The sequence below is a fragment of the Trichoderma citrinoviride genome (genome assembly GCF_003025115.1).
Source record: "Trichoderma citrinoviride strain TUCIM 6016 unplaced genomic scaffold BBK36scaffold_10, whole genome shotgun sequence".
NCBI lineage: Eukaryota > Fungi > Ascomycota > Sordariomycetes > Hypocreales > Hypocreaceae > Trichoderma > Trichoderma citrinoviride.
In genome coordinates this window covers 1,621,948-1,646,210 of record NW_020194718.1, presented here as the reverse complement: position 1 = coordinate 1,646,210, position 24,263 = coordinate 1,621,948, and the positions used below count along the sequence as shown (strand labels likewise).

Genomic DNA, 24,263 nt, shown 5'->3' with positions numbered 1-24,263 from the left:
CGAGTCTGGTTTCCAGAAGTCATCTTCGAGGCTCAAATCCTCGGCAATTTCGAGGGTGGCATTGCTGGCATGGTGCAGCCAATGCTTCACGGTATATGCCAAGGCTCTGTCTTTAACCATTTCTGCCTCGGGGTCGGCTTCTTCCTCTTCTTCGTTGCCGTTCTCATCGTACATTTCTTCACCTTCTGAGTACTCCTCTTCATCATCGCCGTCATTAGTTACCTGCTCTGAGGCACCATCGTCCTCGCCTTCTTGCTCAGCAGCCTCATAGTCTTGAACGTCCCCTCCTTCGGCTTTCCCAGCGCCCTCGGTCTCTGTCTCTTCAGGGACTGGATCCGGCATGGGAAAATCCAAAGTTTCTTTGATATGAGAGAAGCATCTGAGAGCTAGCACACCATGTTGCCATTTCAGTTCTTCCTTGGACAGTCCAAGGAGCTCCTTGGCATTCTCCCACAGATGAGTCTTCACAATGATGTTGACAAAACAAACAACAGAGTCTGGCCTGCTTGTTCGTTTCAAGTGCAGAAGAGGTTTGCACTGTTCAATCAGCTTGCGCAGCTCACCCTTTTCCTGATCACTGGATGACAGTCCTGCAAGCAGGCCGAGTTCAGACTCAGTTGGATCTTCATAAGTCAGAACAAGTGCACGCAGCATTTCCTTGATTTTCTCGACGTGAGCCTCGTTGAGCTGAAAGATCTGACGCCAAGAGTGATCCAGCAGTGTTTTTAGATCCTGGGGCATGTTTTCGAGAATTCTTCTCACGCCTAAATCACTCTCGGTGTTTGAAAGCTCCCCCAGCTGAATGCATGTGATGTCGATCCATTGAGTATTCTGTGCGCGTTTTCCTACCAGACTGCTGGCGAAGTATGCAAGGGCCTTATTGTACTGCTTCTGTTCGCCAATTGCAGAGATCATCTTCTTGGCGTGTTTGCGCAGCTCCAGCTGAACTTGGTTCTCATATCGGCTGTCCTCCAGATCAATGACGCGGACACCGTCGATTTTGAGCACCTTGTCAACGTTATGGGATTCCCTGCTGGTGATGAACCACCGTGTAGGGACACGTTTTGAGTCAGTGACGCGAAGTCCCTGGAGTTCACTGGCGATGAACCTCATCAGCTTGATGGTTGAATCCGACTCAGCGGGGAGGGCATGGAGATTGTTAAGCACGAAGTAGACCTTGCTGCCGATGAACTCATCCGCCAGCATGTCTTGGATAGATTGCCACATGTTTTCAACCGTTATCTGCGCCTGCTGAGTCCTGCTCGCATCGTCTTTGCCCTTCTTCTTGGTGAATATCTTTGCATAAGGTGCAAGCGTCTCTTGCTGGCTGATCAGCTGCCTGATTGCAGACTTCAAAACGTCTTCAGCCGTTGAGTAGTCCGCAGTGGCATCGCAGAAGAAATACACCAGCAGAATAGGGCCCTGTCCAGTATCGTTCTCCTCGTTCTCGCGTATTAGCTTTTCAATACCCTCGAGAGCAGCCATAGTAGCGTTGGTTTTGCCGCGCCCTTCACGACCACGCACGTACAGGCAATCTACCGCCTGAGAAGCCTGGGCCTTGTCGGCATCTCCGGATGATTGCAACCACTCCAGATACTCCGCTTCTTGTGGTATCCAGGATGAAGGGGTAAATGATTGCGACAATGCCTTTCTCTTCTTCTGTACTTGAGCACCGTCGAGAGCCTCCATGATGCCGCTAATCATGGCGCGATCAATATCTCTCACTGAGTTTAGCCGGTTTCTAACGGCCAATTGAGCGCCGTGGATAATTCTTTTCACTGGATCTCTGACCATTTGTGTCCATCGGTCATCCTTTGGGCCATCAAACTTCACGAGGTCGCGGTGGTTGCAGGCCAGTCCCAGTTCCTCGACGCCAGGAAGCGTTGCGGAGTCTCGACTGACGAATTCGGCATATTGCTTTGGTACCAGGGACTTGGTGAGCCCAAAAAGACTTGGGAGGCCGGCCATCTTGGAGAAATCCGTTGGATGTTCCTCCCAGAAGCAGAACAATTCGATCTTCGGGCTGATCTTCCCTGCTAGACGCATAAAATCATGCGTGAGCTGTCGTAGCTCTTCATCTCCCGGCTTCATCAACTCCAACAACTTGGACGAAAAAGCCACATCGACTTTCTCAGCGAAGTGTGCATACATTGCTGCGACAGCTGCGACGGGAGCGCCACCGAATGGAGTGCCGAAGAAGATACATGCCGTCGTTGCCTCAAACATGATAGGGAAAAGATCGCGGCGGGAATCTGCAAGCGTGATTGCTTTTGCAACAACTAAACCGCCCATGCTGTGTCCAATAAAGACAAGGGGCCTCCGTTGGCATTTCTGAAGCGCTGCAGTTAGTTTGGGGGCCGGCAGTTGGGGTTTGTCTGTTGGTATACCTCTCTCTTGCTCCTCAGCCCAACCAAGAGGCCCATCGCAATGTTGCCCATAAATTGTTTCACTTTGAGCTGGCCAGTCCATGCTGAGTCGTACATGTATAAGAGCAATCGGGCTCTGGGGAAGTCCCTCTGGAGGCCATCTGTATGTGTGGTCCAGTTAAAGTCGGTTTTGCTAGATTTCCAGCTGTCTTCCGGATTTGCGCCCAGCCCTGGGACAAACACAATGCTATATAACTTATTGTTAGAAAAGCTTGCTTCCATGTTGGAGATGACTAACTCGAGGTCAGGGACGACATTCGCCTTGTCAAGTGGATATAGCTCTTTGATCCCTTGCTGCACTACCTCATAGCCCTTCTGCTTCTTCGGTGCGGGTGCGTTAACGGTGGGATTAGGTCCTTTTCGCGTCCCTGATCGGTGGACAGTTGTCGACCGTCGCACGGTTGTTGATCGCTGTATGTCAAGAGACATTCTAGTGGCTCCCAGTCCAATCTATGGCATGTGCTCCAGCACCAAAACTCAGAATAGCTTTGGCAAGTTAACGATTGATAACCTGATGGAACTAGAGGGAGGAGGCGGCTCAAGCGAACTTGTATGGCTGCCATGCGGCTCTAGGCAGAAACGTGATGTTTTGGTTGAACACAGGCGCGGAAGGGCATCGGTTTCTATACTAGCTCTTCTATTCTTACCAATCACGAACAAGGGGTTGGTGGTTCTCCTCTGCATGGCCCCCAATCTGTTTCGTGCGGCTGAATCCTTTCAGAGTGAGCAGAGCCCCATCTCAGTGGAAATACTACTAGTAGTACTAGTACTACTAGAAGAAGTAAAGAGCTAGCGCGGGGATATCTGGCAACTGCTATTTTGAGAAAGTCGGTGTCTGTCCTATGTAACACATCCTTGCTCAGCTTGCTTCCGCTGAGATTATGCTGGAAGTTAGGCGCATTTCCAGTCGAACATAAGGTACATCTGCTTCGCCGTATGTCTATTCATTTCCGAAGAAATAAAGATGGTGACTCCTTACGTGTTGCCTTTTCAAGTCTGCTGACGCACCTTCAGTTCAAAACCATCGTAGCGGCTCACATCCTGGCCAGGGGCCATGCAAGTGAATCCATCGCGCTCGTCCTTCTCCGTCCCAGCCAGTCGCACAGCCAATGGCGCGTTAACAACACAGATTCAGCCCTAGAAGCGCCAGGATCCCGGTCAGGTCGTCGACTTCCAGGCGGGTTAGCCGAAATGAACAAGCTTTTATCGCAGCGTGGATCAATTCCTAACCTCTGGGTGGAGTGATGGCCTCGTACAAAAGAACAGGTTTTATTTCGCGACCGGGCGTTTCTTCTAGTACTTCGTACTTCAGCTTACCAAGTCCTACAATACCCTGCCATTGCTGCCATGGCTATCATGATAGAGAAATCTCCCCCATTTGCCGTTCAACTGCCTAGGCAAGTCGACGACGAAGCCACGAGAGGAGGGGGAGGCGCGATATGCTTGGACAGGATCTTGCCAGCAACCATTCGATCTAGAAGCGACGAAATACTCAACCCGATCAGCAACATGGAGGAGTTCTTGCGTCAGGAGCTTTTGGTGAGAAAGATCAATGCCGTGCAGGACTGGTTATGGGCCTGCGGTCGACCCATGCCTCCTCGCCCTCTTCATCACCAACTCGTGCTCTCCCGCGAGATCGTCGTTACTGAGAATCCGGAGCTGCATCTCATCTGGGGTCCCAAGGGCATTCACCTGAAGCCTCTGCCAGAGTATCTACTAGACATCGGATTCTGGAGACAGCACATTCTGCCCGACAGTCATCCACTACACGCCGAGGTAGAACAATGTGCCAGGGGGTTTCTATTCTCCTACTGCGCTCTCATTGCGCACTACAGCGACTTTCGCCTCGCACGTGAGAAGGGACTCTTGCCGGATATTGTATCTTGGGAGTACTGGAAGATATTGTCCAGTCAAGTCCTGGAGAATCACTGCTATTCTGCTGTCAATCCCCGCTACTGGTACGGCGAGCTGCGCCTAGGACGCTTGAACAAGATTTACCGGTTTCGAAAGGGCCACCTTTTGAGAGGCTATTCTCGAATCTCTGGCTACGCCATCTACGGAGACCTTATCCGCGACAACTTTGCGTCCCTGGTGACAGTGCTCGGCTACATTGCCATCGTCTTGACAGCAATGCAAGTCGGCCTCGCAACGGACAAGCTGGTCTCCAACAGTGCTTTCCAGGCTGCAAGCTACGGTCTCACCGTGTTTTCAATCATTGCGCCACTGATTTCGGCTGCCGCCATCATGTTTTTCGTCTCCCTGTGGGTTGTTGCCAATTGGCGTGCCACTACGGCCTTCGAGAAAAGGAGATTCGCGGAGATGGGAGTAGAACCATATTGGCGGGAGAAATATCAATGAAAAACCCTTACAATGCCATACATATAATCAACACCGTCAAGATAATTCGAGTGGCAACATAGTTAGCAGAGAATCAGTCCGTCTCTCGAAAGCCGTGCTTGCCAAGCTAGCGAGCATTCCAGCAAAGGTGAAATAACCGTATATATTGGAAGCCTCAGAAGTAGATACAGCAAAGTAAATCCTCCATCTAGTCCATAATGAGATGAACTCATCCATAAGCCAGCAGTACCTCAAGCTTTTGCCACAGTACCTTACAAGCACTGAGAGTAGTAGGGGTTCAGGACCTGGCAAGTGCTGCCACTCGCGCAGACGGTGGGGCCCGAGTATCCAATTCCACCGCACTGGCCATAGTGCGTCTGAGTAGGGCCGGGAGAGCTTCCAGTGGAGGTAGCCGGGCGGCGGGTGGTTGTGGTGCCGGGAGGGTTTCCGCCAGGAGGGTTTCCGCCGCTAGAGTTGCCGGTGCTGCCGATGGGGCCGAACTTGATGTTGGAGTATACGACCTTGGCGTTGGGAGAGTTGGACTCGAGCTGAGCAGGAACACCGGAGCTGGTGGAGCAGCTTCCACGCACGGCACCGGGGGTGGAGGAGGTCTCGTTCGTCGGGTAGGTAGAGTCCAGCCACAGCATGTTGGCGTAGTACTATCGTCTCTCAGTCAGTTCTGTCATTCTGTTGACAATGTGAATGTTATTCTTGAACTCACGTCATCCCACAGGCTCATGACCAGGACCATGCCACCGGAAGTAGCCTTCTTGAATTGAGTAAGGCCGCCCTTGTCCGAGAAAGAGGAGCCGCCAAACTCCGCCTCTTCAGCCGCGCAGTAGTCATCGTCGAGCGAGTTGCCAGAGTAATCACCGAGCTCGGCGTTGGGCTGCTGGAAAGTGACGCCATTCTGGACATAGTATCGGTTGATGGCACCCGAAGTCTCGAACTGAGTGACGACGGTCAACTTCTTGGTGGTGTCAAGCGTGAAGCTGGAGCCGGGGCCATAGAAGCTGGTGTTGCCCAAGCGATATGGGTTCCAATCGCAGCCATCAGGGTCGCAAGTACCGCCATATCGGTCACCCGAGTAGGTTCCACCGCAGGAGTCACCGTCGCAAATTTCCTGCCCGACGGTCGTGCAAGGATGAGGAGTAAGAGCCTCAGAGATGGAATTGGCCTCCCAGATATCCATCTCAGAGCAGCAGCTTCCATGTCCGCCAATGCCCGTGTTGGCATTGTTAGAGGACGGCTCCCAGCCCTCAACATTGGCCTGGCCGTTGATGAACTTGAGATCACGAGGGCACTGGCTGTCACAGTAGCCCGTGCCGTACTTGGCACCGGCAGTGTTGGTGGGATACTTGCTCACGCCACCATCCGCGTCCATGGACACGAAGTAAAGAGCTCCGTTCAAGCCACATCTTAAATAAGCTAGTCAGCTGAGAACTAATACGAGAATGGCATCAAGAGGTGTAGTTGGTCACTTACGGCAGCTGCGAAACATCAACATCGAAAGAGAACTCGTTGCCAAGCAGGGTGAATTCTTGATAGGTCGTGTCACTCGCCATCAAGTAGAGACGAGCGCCGACGTTCTTTTGCGCAGACTGAGTGACGAAGCCAATGGAGAGGCTGTCAGCGCTCGTGGTGACTCCGTACGTGGACGCGTAGGCAGCACCGTCCAAGCAGCAGTTCTTCGCGCAAGTCTCATTGTCAGGGCACAGGGTTGAGCTCCAAGTATTGCCGTCGTAGCAGTTCGTGCTGCTGTTGGTGGCGTGAGTCCAGCGCCAGTTCGCGTCGATGACCACGGAGCCTGTCTGTTGGGTGCAAGTGCCACCAGATGAGCATTTCTGCCATGTCAGAGGCGGGTGAGTTTCCGCCTGGAGGGTGCAGGCCGACTGAGCACGAGCAGTAGCCAAGAAGGCCGAGATGAGGGCCAACTTTTGATACATGATGCGCAGTCCGTAGTCGACTAGAATGCTATGCCCCAAAAGATGATGTACAAGTCTTCTGGAGGATCTGAGTTGATGAGTAGATGGGGAAAGGGAGAAGGGGACACGGCGTTTGGGCCATATATATATGTGATATTCTGCTCTTCACCTGTTCGCCGACTTCCGCTCAATGAGGCTATCTTTGGCGGCTATTATGCCTGCCCAAGCATCACATTATGTTCGACACAAATGCAGTGGCACCTAGAGCTTTGCCTACAGCATACGTTCAGCTCCTTGGCAAAAGCAGTGGTTCCCTCAATGCTACCACACCCAAAAATGCCCATATAACCAAACTGACCTGTAGACTTAAAGGCCCGAAGGCCCGAGATCTTAGGCAGATTCGACTATATTTTTTGCCTGTACAGGACGGAGTAACATTTAATTACAGACACCTGAGTAGAAGCGACAATCCATTGTTTTTCTATTGTCAGACAACTCCCTGCAAGGTTCTCTCAAACGCCTTCATCCAGAAACTCGCTTCTTGGCGTCTGCTTTCTGTTTATTTCTTACATGCTACGCCTTACAAAATCCTGAAGTAAACACTTGCCTCTTAGACTAAACAACAACAAGAGAACTTAGATGGGAGATCATCAGTTGAGGTTAGACCTGCGTGTAAGAGGGCAAACGTGGGGAAGTGGGGCTGTACTGTTGCTTCTGCAACCCTACAAGTCATTGGCAAATTACGGTACGTTTAGCCACTTAATTGTACAATTATTAGCCGCTGGTATATGACATCTTTAGGCATTAACTCATGTACTTTTAGCCATCCGTTTGTATTGTTTTGTGAGGTCGCACCGCGCGGTCAGAGTTTGCCGTGAGACTCTACATTCAGGGGGTTATCCTCGTATCATATCGAATTCACCCAACGTACTCTACCGTTGTGCCCTACGTGCAACTGTATATGGGGACGTCCCATTACTGTAGACTGAATCAAAGTCGTTGTATAAAATTAGGTTCGGGTCCGGGCCCCAACACGTCCAGTTGACCTAGCATGTAGCCCTACACACCGCGATAACTTCCACCAGGATGAATGGCAAAAGACGTAAAGGCTCAGTGGGAGTTAGGTAGTAGAGGCGAGAATTTGATCATTCAAGGGAATCCCAGAGGTCGCGGAAACAGGGGCGGGGTATGGAATACAATGTCTACTAGTGCCGAAGCGCAGCAACCCGCCCGACATTTAAAAAGTTCGAGCCACTCGCTGTATTGCCTATTTGATTCTGCCGCTCCATCGCTACTTAGGAATATCCGACTTACATGGAAAGAGCCGCATGTGACCACGACAAGGGGTTTCCCTTCAGGAGAACGGACGTGATTACATATTCACCACCTGTCTTCATGGATATCACCCAGCCTGATGTGTTTTCATTCTCAGGGTATTCAGCCGCCAAATGGAAGCTTCCCAACGCATTTCGCTTCTCCGGATTGGCCGACAGCTTCGGAGTATTTGGATAAGGCGCCTGGCATAGCGGAATAACCGACCCGCCAGCAAAATCACATAGACATACATTGTCAAGAGAACCACCGAATTGTAAGAAGGGCAATTGAACCTTGTGTTGGAGCGAGCAACTGCGAGGAGGCGATAAATATATAGTTGGGCCTCTTAGCCGATACGAACCTTTTAAAGAGAGGCGGATGCGTTCAGGAAGTCATTCTGTGATGATTTGAGTCCCATACTGGTTTGAATGCCCATTCACATATTACGCACTTGGCACATCTGTCCGCTTTATAGCAATCGTTAAATCACAGTCTATGTCAGATTCAACTATTATCGCATCACTTTTAATGCGTACTCGTTCGGAAGAAAAAAAGATTAGGAGAAAACAAAACACTTGGTCAAAAAGGTATCCCGAGAAAAGCCAATGCGTGATTTCATTAAGGTAGGCAGCTACAAATGCGACGGTTTACATCTTAGTCTACCAGCAAATCGAGTTGCAGCACGTGACCAGCCGATACATCGTACTGTAGATATCATGGCGTGTACGGATTACATATCTCGCCTTGCTCTACATACGCCACGTGCTGCCGTGCTGTTTCTGACCCTACATCATGCAGTTGGGCAGCCTTCAAGTCCAGACAGGAGTAAACTTCTTTCACATGTATGCAACAGCAGCAAAGCTCTTTGATTGGATGTTCCATGTGGATGGATGACGGAGATTCAGAGCTTGTCAAATTCGAGTTACAGTTACTACCCTACGAGATGGCTAATATACAACTGATATTATTACGATACCGAGAAGGCCCGCAAACATTGCACTACTGACGCACATGCAAAAAACGCAGGAAGCTTCATGTTGTAGGTTAACAGAGTAATATATTGTAGAAACATGTACAAAGCCGAACAAGTTTGCTGCATGGGTAACTGGGCACCTTCTCTGTGGAACAGATATACGACGGAAAATGCTGGCAGACGAGAGAAACTGTATCTTGAAAAGGGTGTTGGAAATTCTCCAACTTTACGCCCATATTCTGGGAAATGATTATTCATCTGATCAGAAGGCGGCTTTTTGTATACGCGAAATTATTGGATGACAAGCTACATGTATGTGGTGTGTGGGCAACCTAGTGCTGCTACGATCATTAGTTTATGCTTATCCCTAACCTGTCTTGCGATTTACCGAAACAGATTAGAGATAGAGGTCCAATAGCCTTTGTATACTTTCCCTTCAGGACAAATGTTGTCACCACTGTCTACCATGTCTCGGCTCTAAAGCTTTCTGGATACTGGTATCTTACCAACTACCCAGTACTGAGTAGGCCCACATTGATCTTTCTGTGCCCAAATACCAAGACACTGCGTATATGAGAGTATTCAGAGGAACATTGTTTAATTTTTGCCTATCAATGACAGGCACCGATTGGAAACTCCCAAGCCTCTACTACCCACTACAGATAAGGTTCGAAGAAGAAAAGTCCAGTTAGAGAAGAGAGAAGTAGTTTGGCTGCCAGTATACCGGCTTATACTGCGTCGAAAAGCCTTTGGCAATGACATATACAGTATTTTGCTCTCCGTACCATCACCTCGGAGGCAAGTGGTCGGAAGCGCCGACTTATTGTGACCTGCCGGATTAGAAAGGAGTATGTAAGCGGAAGCATATACCCCATCCATCTCAAACGGTCTGTGATTATAAATCGCGAAGCAGGCACATTTTCCTGTTCTGTACACGCCATTGTGATCTCATGAATGGCTACCTATAGATGAGCACAGAAGAGATGTCAGGACTTCACGGGAGATGCTCGGCCGAATCGCTGCAAACAAACCCGCGCAGGCACTATGGGGAGACCTGTCGGATTCCTTTGGTGTCTTCTATTATAGTACAACATCATAGCAGAAAGAGAGGCCTCTCCTCGGGTTCCCTTACACAGGGGACTTAGCGCATTGCGGAATTTGCCTACGCGAGCAGGCGACTACAATGTGAAGAGATTCTGGTTTCAACGCTACCATCTGCATTCGCCGCTTTCCATCCCATTGACGTGGAGACATCGGAATATCGGCATGGAGCCTGGTAGATACCTGAGCAAACTAGCCGGGATTTGCGCGAATCAGGAAGGTGATTAGTCTCCGATAGCTACTGAGATCAGGCAAGATCGCCAAGCCGTAAATCGGATAAAGAATGCTTAAACATTAGGTTGTCATGTAATAACCATAATGATCCGCAAGGCGGTTTGTGTCCCGAGCTTTTGTAGTAAACTCGTCGATCGAATTCTGTCTTCAGGCTTTCCAAATCCAGATCTCCTCATGCCAGTAGTACTCGAGAATACCTTCGATAGCCAGAAATTAGCAGTATAGACTTCCTGAAGTTGCGCGGCATCTCGGCACATCGATGCGGCCAGCAATTCCTCCGGTGGCACTCCCACTCACTTCCGATCCGAAGGTGTGGTAGCATGTATCGCCAAATTCAGTTTGTCTGCTGCGTGAAGAACTTATGTTGCAGCGAATCCCATGTTGAGCATTGCATTGGCCTCCTCATGGTGGCGTAAACGCATTGTTATCATGAACTTCGACAGGCGAAGACGGCTTAATCAGGAATCTGGCTGTCAACGCCAGCTCGGAGATGTCTTTCAAGAGGGAAGGTGTCTTGAAAATTCTGCGCGAGAGTCGTGGGTAATTGATATCATTGCTGCTTTCGAATTCGAGAGCTTGAAGCGAGAAATATCTCGATCGCCCACGTCGCTTCAATTATAAATATAGCCACTCTTCCTCTCAATCTCAGGAGCACATCTTGCATTACAACAAGAGACATCCGATCAAGCAAGCAATCCAGCAGACAAACTTTACTTCCTTGCCTCAAACTATCATCTCCATTGCCCATCATGATGTTCATCGCTGGCGTCGCCCTCTCCGCCCTTCTTTGCGCTGATGCTGTCCTGGCTGGCGTTGCCCAGGACCGAGGCCTTGCTGCTCGTCTTGCTCGCCGTGCTGGTCGCCGCTCGGCACCTTTCAGAAACGACACCAGCCACGCTACTGTTCAGTCCAACTGGGGTGGTGCCATTCTCGGGGGCTCTGGCTTTACTGCAGCTTCGGCTACTGTGAACGTGCCCAGGGGCGGTGGTGGCTCCAATGCTGCTGGATCTGCTTGGGTTGGCATTGACGGTGCCACATGCGACACTGCCATTCTGCAAACCGGTTTCGACTGGTACGGTGATGGCACCTACGATGCCTGGTACGAGTGGTACCCTGAGTTTGCTGGTGAGTTATTTCTCAAGACAACAAGACAACATGGGAAGATGAGTAGGCTGACAGTGAGTTCATTAGCCGATTTCTCGGGCATCGACATCAGCGAAGGCGACCAAATCGCCATGTCCGTTGTGGCCACATCTCTGACCGGCGGCTCTGCCACGCTTGAGAACCTGTCAACTGGCCAGAGGGTGACTCAAAACTTCAACCGCGTCACCGCTGGCTCTCTGTGCGAAACAAGCGCTGAGTTTATTATTGAGGACTTTGAGGAGTGCAGCTCGAATGGTAGCAACTGCCAGGCTGTGCCATTTGCCTCATTCAGCCCTGCCATCACCTTCAGCGACGCGACGGCTACTCGCAGCGGCCGAACTGTCTCTCTGAGCGGCGCTGAAATCAGCGAGGTTATTGTCAACAACCAGCAGTTGACCAGATGCTCCGTCTCTGGTAGCAGCACGCTGACCTGCTCTTACGCTTAGAGTGGAAAGCTGTGGCTGGTTCAGCCAAGGAGCTCCTTTATTGGCCGCTCTATCTGGTAGTTCCCCCAAAAAGCACAGCATATTTATTGTCTATCATAAACCGCGAGTATATATAGATATATAAATATATAAATTGTCTTTATGATTTTTCGAAGCTTTGTAATGAATGAAAGTCACTAGGGCCACGGCGGGGGCGTGATTGGGCAAAGGCTCGTGAAATAACTTTCGCCAGGATGGCAATTTAGAGAGCAAGGTCATTTCGCAATCCCGTCTTTCCCGTTGTAAAAGCACTCAATCATGGTTCTTGGGCCTTCGAATGACTGTACGCATTGAGCGAGGCTTTTTGCTACCACTTCTGGGTCGAAAATGATACCGTAACAGGTAGGGCATTCTATGACAACGATTCGAACCCCTCACAAAACGCCAGCAGCTTCATACGTGCAATGGTTCCTTTCGAAGATAATAACGTCCTTACCAAATTCCTTGTATGATGGACTTCTCTTACCGTTGCATCTTTCATCTATGGGCTTACTTGGTGGCTTGCATATGCCACATTGACGGCGATATAGACGAAGCACAACTGTTCCAAGGCGCCAGCTTAATACATATTCTCACATATCTCGCCACATGCGTCAGGCCATACTCTCACGTGGTAACAATTCAGAGAATTATTCTTCGAAACTTACCTGTCTATACCTGTACGGCTGCCGTGGGGGCTTTTTCGATGCAGGCATGGAGAAGATATGGGTAAATTAACGACAGATGGCACAACCCCAACCGGGCTATGCCCCTAGCTTGTGGGCGTCTCGAACGATGCTGTGCTGCCTTTTGGGCAACTCTGCTCAGCTTAAAAGTAACGGCTGCTTACAAGGGGGTTGTCAAACTCGCTTCTCTCTTCCGCAGTAGCCGACAAGCTTTCCGACCCCTTGTTGAAGACCTGTATGCTTAGGGAACCCATTTTGCAGTGTCATGTGGAGCTATGAGCGTTCTTAACAGATGCTACCATGATAGGAACAGCAAACCATGCCATATCGACCAGTGGCAAGAACCTACATGATAGCCAAACTACCTCGGCAAAATATGATGTCAATCGACGGCAGTTGTTTTGATAGCTTGTGGTATGTCTTCTCATCTCGCACGAAGCACTCCGTGTCTCAGCCACGGCTTATTATAAGCTTTCTGTTGCCCTTCCGGTATTTGTATTTTGCTCTTGGCACTCTTGCTGTTAAGGTTTCCACCTATCCAGTAGAACCTCCCGTGGTCAGCTATCGCTCCCATGAGGGGGTAGACTGACGTGTCCTGGGACTGAGAGTCAGCTCTCTGAGAGCGTGAATGACAGTGTTTATGTAGCACCTCTCGAGTCTATAAAGGGAGCGCTTGCCCCTGGATGATTCAAGGTATCCAGTAATCTATATAGGAATCACACACCAGCATACTCTCGATACTCTCTATTCCACACACTCTGCGGGAAATGGCTCAAACGGACGACTATGTACTTGGGCGGAGTTATTCTGAGGGCTTAAGGTATTTCAGATTCTTTTCCGCTCCTTTTTAACCCGATTCATTTACATATCGCCTTCATGTTTGTGCTAACCTCTTGCAGACTAGAAACTCAACATCTCTTGTTCAACATCCACAATGGCTCGACCATGAATACCAAGATACCCGTTACTCCCGAGAGTAAGGTTGCAGATATTGGCACTGGAACAGGGTAAGGTACTCCAGTCAAGTTTTCTAGCAATCAACTAACAATCTCCGTAGGGTGTGGCTCTTGGATATGGCTACCCAGGTACCCCCAACGGTACAGCTCGACGGTTTCGATATCTCAGACGAACAATTTCCTCACGAATCAAACGTGCCATCCAACGTTCATTTCAGAATTGCCGATGCTTTTTCCAAAGTCCCCGATGACTGTTTCGAGAAATATGACATTGTTCATATTCGATATTTTTGCTGTATAGTCAGGGGAGGTAATCCAGAGAAGATCGTTCAACATGCGTTGGATCTGTTAAGTAAGGTTCCATTGATGGTCAGATCATGAGTTTCACGGGCGCAGCAAGCTAATGTTCTGATTCATTCTACTTATAGAGCCCGGAGGTTACTTACAGTGGGATGACGGTGATCTTAGTCCCGAGGGGCTGTTCATCAAGGGGGCCGAAGCCGAGGCGTTTGCTACTTTTGCTCGCCAAGCAACTAGCGCTTTGAATTTTATCTTCTCGTATGTTGGTTACCTTTGGCATGAAGGGCTATTTGAGGTCGAGATACTAATCGTCTTTTGTATCTAGATGGGTAAGGGATCTCCCGAAGTACGCACAGACAGCCGGCTTGGAAGTATTGGACTTTAGAAGAGAAAAGTGGCCCAAGGCCTTGGTTCCGACGGCGACTAGAACCTTCATTCTGGGACATATTGCAGGCATCGGTGCCCTTTATACCATCGGCCACGAGTCTCTTCCCCCACGGGAACAAGCTGATGCACTGTTGGTGGATTTGATTGGCTCCATCAGGAAGGGCGGGGTGTATGTGCACACGCCAGTACATTTGCTTGCTCGAAAGCCCGCCTGATCATCACGCAGACTCTCACGTTGTATCGGTGGGGCCAGATCTTGATGTCTCCAGCTTCAGAGCTTATCCCATGTACCTACCAAAGTATATACATAAGGAATGAATACCTTACCTTAGGTATACAGTTACACGGCCAATACGGCATGTGTCTATTACCCACATCCAAAGAAAGTCTCCGGAAACATCAGGCAAGAAGTTCAATTCTATTGGCCTCACTGTATAGTATAGATAGTTTCGGGCGAGTATAAGCAATTAGCATGCCCCGTCCTCCGATAATAAGGTTCTTACTCGTAGCTAAGATATTATTCTCCCCCCGGCTGAGTTCCTATGCGAAGACTGGCATTTGGAATTTGCTGTGTCATCATTCTACAGTGCAATGTCTACCTGGGCTCTGAGACCCACTCCTATGGCATGTTTACTTGCTAGCAAATGGCCAAAATATCTCCCAGCATTCTGTCAAAATCCACCCATGGCTTTGAGGCGACATATCTCTGCTATTCATAGGGCTGACATCATCCTTCAAACAAGCCAAAAGCCTCTACCTCCAGTCTGGGGTGATTACGGTACCAGACTAACTCATCGGACTTCGAACAATTTGCTACACTGCGTCGAATACGCCTTGCAATAAGCCATGTAATGTCGAGGTCGATGGGACGTTCGCCGAGCCCCGGCTGCTAAACCTGGCTTGCCTGGCTCACGAGTGCCTCCTCTGCGGTGTCATCCAGCTCGTGTACCATCAAGACCTGATGGCCATTTGTCAAGCGGAGCTTGTCGTGCACTGCAAACTGCTAGTCTGGGCCTTTCGATCGAAAAGTTCATAACCATCCGCGCGCTTTTGAATGCCTTGGGAGACATTGCCGAGCCTCTCAGCCTCTATACGTGGGTAGATAGAAAGATGCTCCCATCAGAATCATCTGCGGCAAGCCCCACACATATCAGCCCAACATAGAGTCACGTTTCTTCGTTTCTCATGGCTTGCCACTGAAGATGACCATGAGCACGGCAATGTGTATGACACCTTGTAGAGATGTTCAAGACATCCTGGCTTTAAAGATGGTGCTCGACAGTATTCCGTGCTGTTGCAGGTAGAAGCTGCTGAATGAGCCCTGCATTTGGTAGCTGATGAGATACCAATTGCGACACACTAGCATCTTTGGATAGCAACTCTCATATGAATCAAGAAGTAAGATTGATGGCGAAAAGAAGTCGAAAAGAGTAGAATCAGGAGTTTGCTATGCGAGGTATGATATTCTGCCTCCTTCGCTGCTCTCATCATTTGATGCCCTCTTGAACGGCATCCACGTCCCACGGCCCATCCCAAATTACCCTTTTTCGATTCATCACCATGCCCTTTTGATCAACTTCGACTCCCTCGTCGTTCAGAATCTTTATCTTCAGACTCAACTTGCTGCCAGGATGCTGGACGTGTGAAATCTTGGGCCCTCGAGGCTTGCTTTGGTGTGCATCTCCCTGAACAAGCCCATCCTTTGACCTTTGGAAGCTTTTTCTATCAATGCTCTCACCGTCAAAACCCGTTATGAAGCCGGTGCTTCCCACGCATCTGTGACAGGGCACTTCGGGAGCGAAGGGGTTATTGCGCAGGGCATTGCCTACAGCTCGAGGCGAGGTCTTGAGTACGCGAGCGATGGCGCCGTAGGTAGTGACACGACCTCTGGGAATCTGAAGTAACAGTGCGTAGACCTTTTCCTGGAACTGCGTGACTGGTGGACTTGTTGTGGCTGACATGTTGAGTCCAGATTCTGTTCTGTTGCACCTCTCTAAGCACCTTGCGATACCGTATCTTGACGCGTGCGCCTCCCTTCTTTATTCACGAGCTCCGGCTAGCTATTAATACTCGCCGAACATAAAATTGGCTCATACAGGGGCATGACCCTTGCTCTCCGACTAACACCGATGTATCTGGGCACCGTGCTGGAATTCACGGTCAACTCGACGCGTTATTTCAACTTTTCGAGTTGATTCCTCAACTTCTTACCGCGTTGCGGTTAGTTGGCTGGAGTGACTAAGCATACGGGTATGCGAGTCGTGATCTGATGCTTGCTTCGGCCTTCAGCCTACCTAATAGGTATTTTAACTCAATATCACTTCTACTGTTCGGGAAACAATAAATAAATGGCCATCCTTTCTGACGGCACCAGAACAGAACTTCTATAGCAACTTTCTACAGCGCTTGAGAACTGGTGATCAAATGCGCAAAGGACTTCGTAATTCTCTGCCCTCTCTGTGAGGCGGGGGCACTAACAACCGTATCTAGAAATTAAAGAAACACATATGGTTCAAGAGCAACTGGTTGAACAACTGAATAACACAACTTTCTCTGATGACAATGATAATTCCGGTAATCTGAAAGCAAATTTGAGTTACTTTGGATTGTTTGTTTTTTCTTCAATGAAATGTTCCCGATAGCGCCGTCGTGGAAAAAGGACTTCATGCGTAGTAGGGTAACACAACTTTGGGTTCTCGCCCCGCGACAAGTACACACAGTGCCAAGATTAACGACTCTACTCATTCACTGAGAAGAACCGGAAATCCAAATGACAAATCGGGCTGACGGTATACCATGCTTTATTTCCGTTAAGGTGAAGCGAAATCTGACAAATTTACTTCCGTATACGTGGAACTTCTTGTCCATACCTCGGTCATTTTCACGTGCCCAGCTGAGGCGCCTTGCATCATGATGTGACCGATTTGCCTAGTTTAGGTACTACCACAGCTAATAGTTACCACGTAGTAGTAGTAATCAATATTCCAATCATTACCCACCAATTCCTTCATTGCGTTAGCTTGAAGCTGCTGTCAGCTTGAGACCCAATTGTGTCTTGCTTAATTAATGCAGTCTTTCAGTACTCCGTATCCCCCGCTATGTCCACTCCCCATAAGTCCATGAGTGGCAGATATTCTCTGACGCTCGAACTGAAAAACCTTCACCATAGACGCCCCATGCTGCTGTTAAGATGGGAAAGCCGGGATGCCTGTCGCGTGTTGCAATACCTTAGCCCAAATTTGGCATAAGGATTGCACGAACAGCCAGAGCTATCACCTACAGAATACCACGCCTCTACTCGGTTCCAGAGACACCTACCTATAGCCAGCCTGCTACGCGCTTCAGCGACGAGATCTGCGATTATATGCCCGTAACAAATGGCTGGTAGACTTGGACATTCGCCTGTAAACTTAACCGTCATATGCCGCCTCAACCATGGACACCGGCGAATTTGTATTCATCCAAGAGATGGGCACTGGTCCGCACAAGCCGGTGACCAAATCCCTCATTAGAATGCACGTCATGGATAGAGTCGTGATGCGGAGGCGAGCTCCCGAGAGAAACCATAGCGACAGCCGGATCAATGCTATAGGAAACAAACAACGGCGAGTCAACTACATGTGTCCAGCTTGCTCAACTACACTTTGACCATTAACAAGGTGTCTAGTGATCGGATTGCACAACCTGAACGCCGTACAAGCCACGATGAGCTGCGACCTCTGGCAGGAATAGACGAAATGCTTCGCCTGTCGGGCCTCTTCGTACAGTTGACTACACAAATGCGATTCCTGTTGCATCATTGTAAGACGGCCAAGGACACTAAATCCCCCAACATTCAGCGCAAGCTAAGTGTTCGTAGTCTTGAATCACCGGTCGAAGACATTGTGTAGTGTTACGGCCGAGACTGGATGGCTTAAATATGCCCTTCAAGACGAGGCACTCTTCACTACGACTCTTTACCATTGGACGGCTATCAACTACAGCTTTCTACCCCAACAGCTCCAGTCTGAGCAGCATTTACTTCAACTCAAGGCTGCGGCGTTACGACTGCTGGCCTTGCATCTGCCGGTAGCCAGTAACGGAACCAACGGTGATGGTAAAATCGTTGACGACGCGGTGGTCGCTACCGTTGCATGCCTTGCAAATGTGAATGTAAGCCTCCACTCATTGATCTACCGTCTCGTACAGTGACCATTGACCTATTCAGCTCCTGCACGGCGATTCGGATGAAGCAGAAATCCACTTCCAAGCGCTGAGAGCCATGATTAGAAGCCGCAAAGGCGTACACCGGACCATGAGCCTTAAGGCCTGCCTGCTCGTATTGTCGGATGGTAAAGTTCCCCGAAAGCTCACCGGGATAAGGGATACTCAACTTGAGAGATAGGACAGACAGCTGTCACTCACAGCTATCGAACAAAGAACTCTCATTTGACGATGCTAGCCTATCTTCTGAGTTCGTTCATCCACAGCCCATTTGGCCAGATATACAAAGGTTACGCTTTGAGCCGCATAATTTACCAATGGTCGAGGAACTGCGGTCAATAGCTAGAGAACTGATGGTCAACCCCAGGGATGCTATGACGCCGGATGGTTGCGCCGCCCTTGGAGTCCGCCTCTTGGCATCGGATCGTTCGATGTTGAAATAAATCCATGTGGCAGATGGATCCAGCGTCTTGGCCCTTGTGGCTAGGGCCGCACTGATATATTCCCATGTGGTGCGATGAGAAGCATCTCGATGTTTTCGCATCGTGAAGACCTCAATCAATCAGTTGAAACAGCGGATTATCCTTGCCTTTACCTCCGAAGCAGACTTCTTCGCTAGTCACCCGGTATCCTTTGTTTGGCTTCTTCTGGTCGGTGTAGTTGCGTCAGGGAGGGGTGGCCTCCAAGGGATGTGGTTCAGGCTGTGCCTTGAGAAGGCTTGTGGGAGTAACAGTGGGCTTCCATGGGAAAAAGTCGAGGCAGCCATTGACGCCCCGAGCAACATATCTCCATTGCCGTTCTATTGGATGATTGACGAGATGTCATTGAACCTAAGCTGCATAAGATGCGCAATCTTGGGTTGATATCATCGACATTTTGTCAATCCTGAATCCCCACAGACGAGCGCATTGTAATTGAGCTGGCTGGGTTGGACAAGGAAGAAGATTGGAGCTTGTCTTCCCGAAGTCTCAAGAAGCTAGAACTTCTATCTTCGCTTGTGCTACCCGTCTGCGGGACCATTCCTCAGCTCAGTAGCTATGTCAATGCCGGTATTCTACCAAATCTCCTGCTCATTCTTCCATCTACTTCCTCCGTGATCCTTCGTAGACCTGCAATCGAACTCTTTCCAGAAACTGGTGGGGTCTTCTCCCCTTGCAAGTCCAACAATCAGCAAGGCAGAAAGGATACGACTAAAGAGTGGCTTAAACACACGTTATTATGCAAAATTTCGAATAATATCCCACACTCATCGGCGCGCAGTAGTCAAAGAAGGGGGAAATGGTGGGGTATATCGTCTCCGATCACACTCCACCAATGCCTCGATCTGGTAATATGTGCTGTCGTTTGCTAAGAGTCTACTCGGATTTCACACACTGTTTCCATCCTGGACACCATTGGTCTTACAGTAGAACGGTAGGGATTTATTCTCATCGTAGCCTCCTATGATGTTCGCCTGCTAATATTATGGTCGGCCCCTGGTGCACACTTAGCTCGTCTCCTGAAGAATAAAAGAGAACGGCAAGCCAACTTGAGTTCCTGAATTGCAACCAGTCCTATCATTTGTCCTCAAGTCACGGTTGCGAGCGCATGAGCAATGTCGACCATGTTTACAGTCCTCAAAGGCTCCCCCACCGGGAAGATTATTGAGAGCCAGACCACAACTCCGGCTCTGCTCAGTCATCAAGTTTTCATAAAGAACACTCATTCTGGAGTGTGTGATACTGATGCCCACTACCTTCACTCGGATATGGTGCTAGGCCATGAGTGAGTTGGAATTGTTCAAGCCGTAGGCGATGGAGTTAGCCTCGTCAAAGTGTAAGTGGTACTGTCCACCGGCCTCTTTCATTGCTTTTCCGCTTGCTCCCATGAGGCGTCATCTAATAATCAAGATACAGAGGCGACCGAGTCGGGATTGGATACGTCAAAGACGGATGCGGAAAATGTCAGTATTGCCTGTCGGGTTATACCTGGCACTGTGTCGAAGGCGTCCACGCATTCGGCCTCCCAGATTTCGACCCAGGGTCCTTCGCAACTCACAGCGTGTGGCTAGAAACACGGTTGGCAATCATTCCCGATGAGATCTCAAGTGTTGATGCTGGTCCATTCATGTGCGCTGGGTAGACTGTCTTCGTACCAATCCTAAGGCGGGGAAATCAACCCCTCTGATTGTGTTGGTATTGTTGGCATTGGCGGCCTGGGCCACCTTGCCATTCAATTTGCAGCTGCTTGGGGCTGCACCGTTGTCGTGTTCTCGAGGTCGGACAGCAAGAAACAGGAGGCTTTCAACTTCGGCGCCACCGAATTCTACAATACTTCGACTTTGAAGCCTGCTGATGTCTCACGTAAAATCGATCATCTGTTGGTAACCACCAGTGCTGTGCCAGATTGGCAGCTGTAACCTTTGGCGCGGCTGTAACCACAAAGGATTGCTGGCTTACACCTTGGCTAGATACACAGAGCTAATGGCACCGTTCGGCCACATCTACCCGCTCACCGTATCCCAGGGCAGCCTTGAGTTTCCCTACATGGGCATGATAGCAAAAGAGTTGTCAACCCACGGAAGCTGCTCGTCCACACCGGCCGAAGTTGAAATAATGCTGCAATTTGCAGTGAGACACAGCATCAAGCCTACAGTTGAGAGATTCCCAATGACTGTAGATGGAGTCACCAAGGCGTTTGAGAGGCTGGAGAATGGGAATCTGCGGTACCGAGGCGTACTCGAGCTTTGAGCGGAAACTCGTGTGTTTTTGCCAGCTCATACCACGGAGGCCCAAGCGAGCGCACACCAGTACACTGGAAATAGTACGAGGCACTTAAAAATGTCCATTGTGCAAATCGCCCTTTTGGGAGGACCCACAGTGAATGTCTGACTCACAAAGAGCTCTCGGAAGAACTGCTAAGCTCACCTCGACGTTTATGGAGTATGAGAGTATATGAGTAGTAGCACTAGTATCACCCTGGTTATTTTGAGGTCGGTGAGCGTCCTGCTCAAAGCAGAGCATCGCGCCGGGCCGCCCTCCAAGTGTCAACAGGGGTCCCAGAAGACCTGCTAGTCTCCGCACTCAAGGACTGTAATACGGGCCTGATGAGGCAATCCATGTTCTGGCAGATCCAGTAGACAACCTGTGGAGGCCGTCGAAAACCCTCTCGTGAGAAATTAGGATACAAGCCGGCGGGGTATCCAGCACGGGGCCCCAGACCATCTCCATACTCCGTAGTTCAGACACTCACGCTGGCGTGGGCCTGGAAACCTATCTCTTGACGTTGAGGTATTTCGGACTGAGCAGCATGTTACTGTTAACGCCGAGCCCACTCTACCCGTGGAGAACTGGAAACGTGATCAGAGTACACTTACAAAGGAGAACCGTCTCCCGCCGTCTTCTACTATCTGCCGTCAGCCCTGGTGGCTCTACACACTCTTCCGGCGCGAGTATTCTCCATATCTATTGTAAGAAGTAGTTTCTCCGGCAATGTAGTTTTTCCCCCAGTCTGGGAGTCTTATGGAGCACTAGATCTGGGAGCTTGTCCTGTCAACCCTTGCATGCGTCAAGTTATTCGGGCCGATGGCAAGAAACAGCTGGAAATGAATCTTCTTAAAATATGAATGCTTTCTGCCAGCCAAGAGAACAGGCTGAATGTTCAATGTTACTGGCGTGTGTTTGGCAGAGCCCAGAGATCTGCGAAGACAACATGGGGTTATTATCCCATCCTATGGGACTGTTATCCCAACCCATTGGCGTCTCCTCGATCATAAATTTGGTCATATCATTACCACTCCTCGCAGTTACCCTTGTGAGTGTTTCGCACCACCTTTCAAATTGCTCGGCTGTTGTACTGATAAGCATATGGCCATTGTAGGGCTTGGCTTACATTCTATGCGTCGCCATTTACAACCTCTTCTTCCATCCCCTCAGTGGATATCCTGGGCCATGGCTTTGGGCAGTTTCAGACATTCCGTACTCCCTTGTCTCTGTATCGGGTGATGCTCATAAACGAATGCTTCAAATACACATGCAATATGGCCCAGTGGTGCGTGTCGGCCCGAACACTGTGTTTTACAGCCACCCAGACGCTACCAAGGAGATTCGTGGTCACCGTAAAGGCAACAAGGCAGAACATCTGAAAGATCCCCATCTACACTCCGGCAACCAGAGCAACGTTATTGGTGCGAACCGCGCAAACCATGTTCGGTACAGACGAAGCTTAGCCTATGGCTTCTCGCACCAGGCCATGTTAGATCAAGAGCCGATCATCAATAAGTATATTGATACGCTACTGACGGAACTCAAAAAGCAAAGCACGAAGCATGAAAAGATTGACATTGTCCGGTGGTACAACTATACAACATTCGATATTATTGGCGATTTGGCTTTTGGCGAGCCCTTCTACTGCCTAGAGAAGTCAGATTTCCATCCGTGGGTGGCACTCATCTTCTCTGGTGTTAAAAATTTGTCGTTTATATCAGTCTGCTCGAAGCATGGGAAACTTGGAAAGATCTTAGCGAGGCTTCTGGTGCCCAAAGATCTACCCGCAAAAGGTAGGGAGCATCGCAGGCTATCGATCGAGAAGGTGCGCAGGAGACTTGATTCAGGGTCAAGCCGGCCGGATTTCATGACGGCGATGATGACAACGCGGGGGTCTTCAGAGGTAGTCACGCCGAAAGCAGCAAAATGTCTATAAAAGATATACCAGAGAAGCTAACGTTGCCCCCAGGAACTGACGTTCAATGAGTTGGTATCGAATTCCAGCTTGCTTATCGCGGCTGGTTCCGAGACGACGGCCACAGCCCTTTCGGCAGCAACTTACTATCTGGGACTCTATCCGGAAATCTTCGCGAAGCTGGCTGCCGAAGTGCGGTCTGCTTTCAGTTCGGAGAAAGCCATAAGCCTTACAAGCGTGCAACATCTGACTTATTTGCAAGCCGTGATTGATGAGGCGATGAGACTGTTTCCGTCGGCGCCAGGTACGCAGCCTCGCATCATTTCGCCTGGCGGTGACATGATTGTTGGCAAATACGTTCCTGAGGGTGTGAGTAATCCGAATAGTAATCCTTGATGAAATTTAGCGCCTTCAGACTTTTAACATAGTGATTAATAGACTGTGGTCGGCGTATGGCAGTGGGTAAATCATCACAATCCCGCATATTTCCACGATGCAGAGTCTTTTATCCCCGAACGCTGGCTTGGGGATACACGCTTTGAAAGTGATAAGAGAGATGCATTCATGCCATTCTCGGTTGGACCGCGAAACTGCATCGGCCGAAAGTAAGTAGAATTGGTATTGAAACGTTGGGTTGGGGAAGCTAATTATACCGGTAGCCTGGCGTATTTGGAGATGAGATTGATCCTCGCAAGAATGGTGTGGAATTTTGACATCAAACTTGCGGAAGAGAGTGTTGGATGGGACACGAGGAGTAAAGTCTACATGCTATGGGAGAAGGGGCCTATCTACGTGTACCTTACCCGGCGCGAGGGCGATTAAGCGGAGCCATAGATCGATCGTCTTATGTCTTACCATTAGCCAACACCGAGATCACGGATCCAGCGATACTCGTAGATGCATACAGTACTACAGATGGTCCGGAGTTCTGTATCCATAGTGGAATATTGATCTTCAGTGGAAACGCAGTGAGGAAAGGTAGGCGCTTGGCTGGAACATACTCCTATCAAGAACATCAAACTCGCCTGTGGCGTACCAACATAGACACGGGGCTGAGATACCGACACTGAGTGGTTTAAAGTACACCTTATAGTCATTGAACAGATTGAATGTCCGCTACAAAGTAGTCACAAGCGACCTACCGGGCTCCCCGGG

The 24,263-nt window shown here is 49.6% G+C and overlaps 8 protein-coding genes across 8 annotated transcripts; 6 read left to right on the top strand and 2 right to left on the bottom strand.

Annotated features, from left to right (window-relative positions):
* Positions 1-3,773: 3,773 nt before the first annotated feature.
* On the top strand, positions 3,774-4,784 carry BBK36DRAFT_1142877 (hypothetical protein; the record flags this gene model as incomplete). Its single annotated transcript, XM_024893553.1, has 1 exon — positions 3,774-4,784. One exon carries the CDS (start codon positions 3,774-3,776, stop codon positions 4,782-4,784), a length of 1,011 nt encoding a protein of 336 aa, XP_024748276.1.
* A 251-nt stretch (positions 4,785-5,035) lies between these two features.
* On the bottom strand, positions 5,036-6,709 carry BBK36DRAFT_1142876 (carbohydrate-binding module family 1 protein; the record flags this gene model as incomplete). The annotated part of the gene is made up of 3 exons (XM_024893552.1): positions 5,036-5,422; positions 5,485-6,181; positions 6,249-6,709. The coding sequence occupies 3 exons, from the start codon at positions 6,707-6,709 to the stop codon at positions 5,036-5,038; spliced, it is 1,545 nt and encodes a 514-aa protein (XP_024748275.1).
* Positions 6,710-11,059: 4,350 nt separating this feature from the next.
* BBK36DRAFT_1123726 (hypothetical protein) lies at positions 11,060-11,899 on the top strand (the record flags this gene model as incomplete). The annotated part of the gene is made up of 2 exons (XM_024891097.1): positions 11,060-11,435; positions 11,502-11,899. 2 exons carry the CDS (start codon positions 11,060-11,062, stop codon positions 11,897-11,899), a joined length of 774 nt encoding a protein of 257 aa, XP_024748274.1.
* Positions 11,900-13,370: 1,471 nt separating this feature from the next.
* BBK36DRAFT_1123683 (S-adenosyl-L-methionine-dependent methyltransferase) lies at positions 13,371-14,461 on the top strand (the record flags this gene model as incomplete). Its single annotated transcript, XM_024891087.1, has 5 exons — positions 13,371-13,423; positions 13,503-13,610; positions 13,661-13,911; positions 13,988-14,117; positions 14,185-14,461. The coding sequence occupies 5 exons, from the start codon at positions 13,371-13,373 to the stop codon at positions 14,459-14,461; spliced, it is 819 nt and encodes a 272-aa protein (XP_024748273.1).
* Positions 14,462-15,733: 1,272 nt separating this feature from the next.
* BBK36DRAFT_1122897 (DNA binding methylated-DNA--cysteine S-methyltransferase) lies at positions 15,734-16,207 on the bottom strand (the record flags this gene model as incomplete). The annotated part of the gene is made up of 1 exon (XM_024890991.1): positions 15,734-16,207. The coding sequence occupies one exon, from the start codon at positions 16,205-16,207 to the stop codon at positions 15,734-15,736; it is 474 nt and encodes a 157-aa protein (XP_024748272.1).
* A 1,776-nt stretch (positions 16,208-17,983) lies between these two features.
* Positions 17,984-18,630, top strand: BBK36DRAFT_1142874 (hypothetical protein; the record flags this gene model as incomplete). Its single annotated transcript, XM_024893551.1, has 3 exons — positions 17,984-18,047; positions 18,106-18,398; positions 18,454-18,630. The coding sequence occupies 3 exons, from the start codon at positions 17,984-17,986 to the stop codon at positions 18,628-18,630; spliced, it is 534 nt and encodes a 177-aa protein (XP_024748271.1).
* Positions 18,631-20,043: 1,413 nt separating this feature from the next.
* BBK36DRAFT_67059 (NAD(P)-binding protein) lies at positions 20,044-21,178 on the top strand (the record flags this gene model as incomplete). Its single annotated transcript, XM_024898476.1, has 4 exons — positions 20,044-20,213; positions 20,345-20,547; positions 20,594-20,843; positions 20,899-21,178. The coding sequence occupies 4 exons, from the start codon at positions 20,044-20,046 to the stop codon at positions 21,176-21,178; spliced, it is 903 nt and encodes a 300-aa protein (XP_024748270.1).
* Positions 21,179-22,160: 982 nt separating this feature from the next.
* On the top strand, positions 22,161-23,930 carry BBK36DRAFT_1122862 (cytochrome P450; the record flags this gene model as incomplete). Its single annotated transcript, XM_024890987.1, has 5 exons — positions 22,161-22,241; positions 22,308-23,096; positions 23,163-23,477; positions 23,547-23,713; positions 23,768-23,930. 5 exons carry the CDS (start codon positions 22,161-22,163, stop codon positions 23,928-23,930), a joined length of 1,515 nt encoding a protein of 504 aa, XP_024748269.1.
* Between the last annotated feature and the right edge of the window lie 333 nt (positions 23,931-24,263).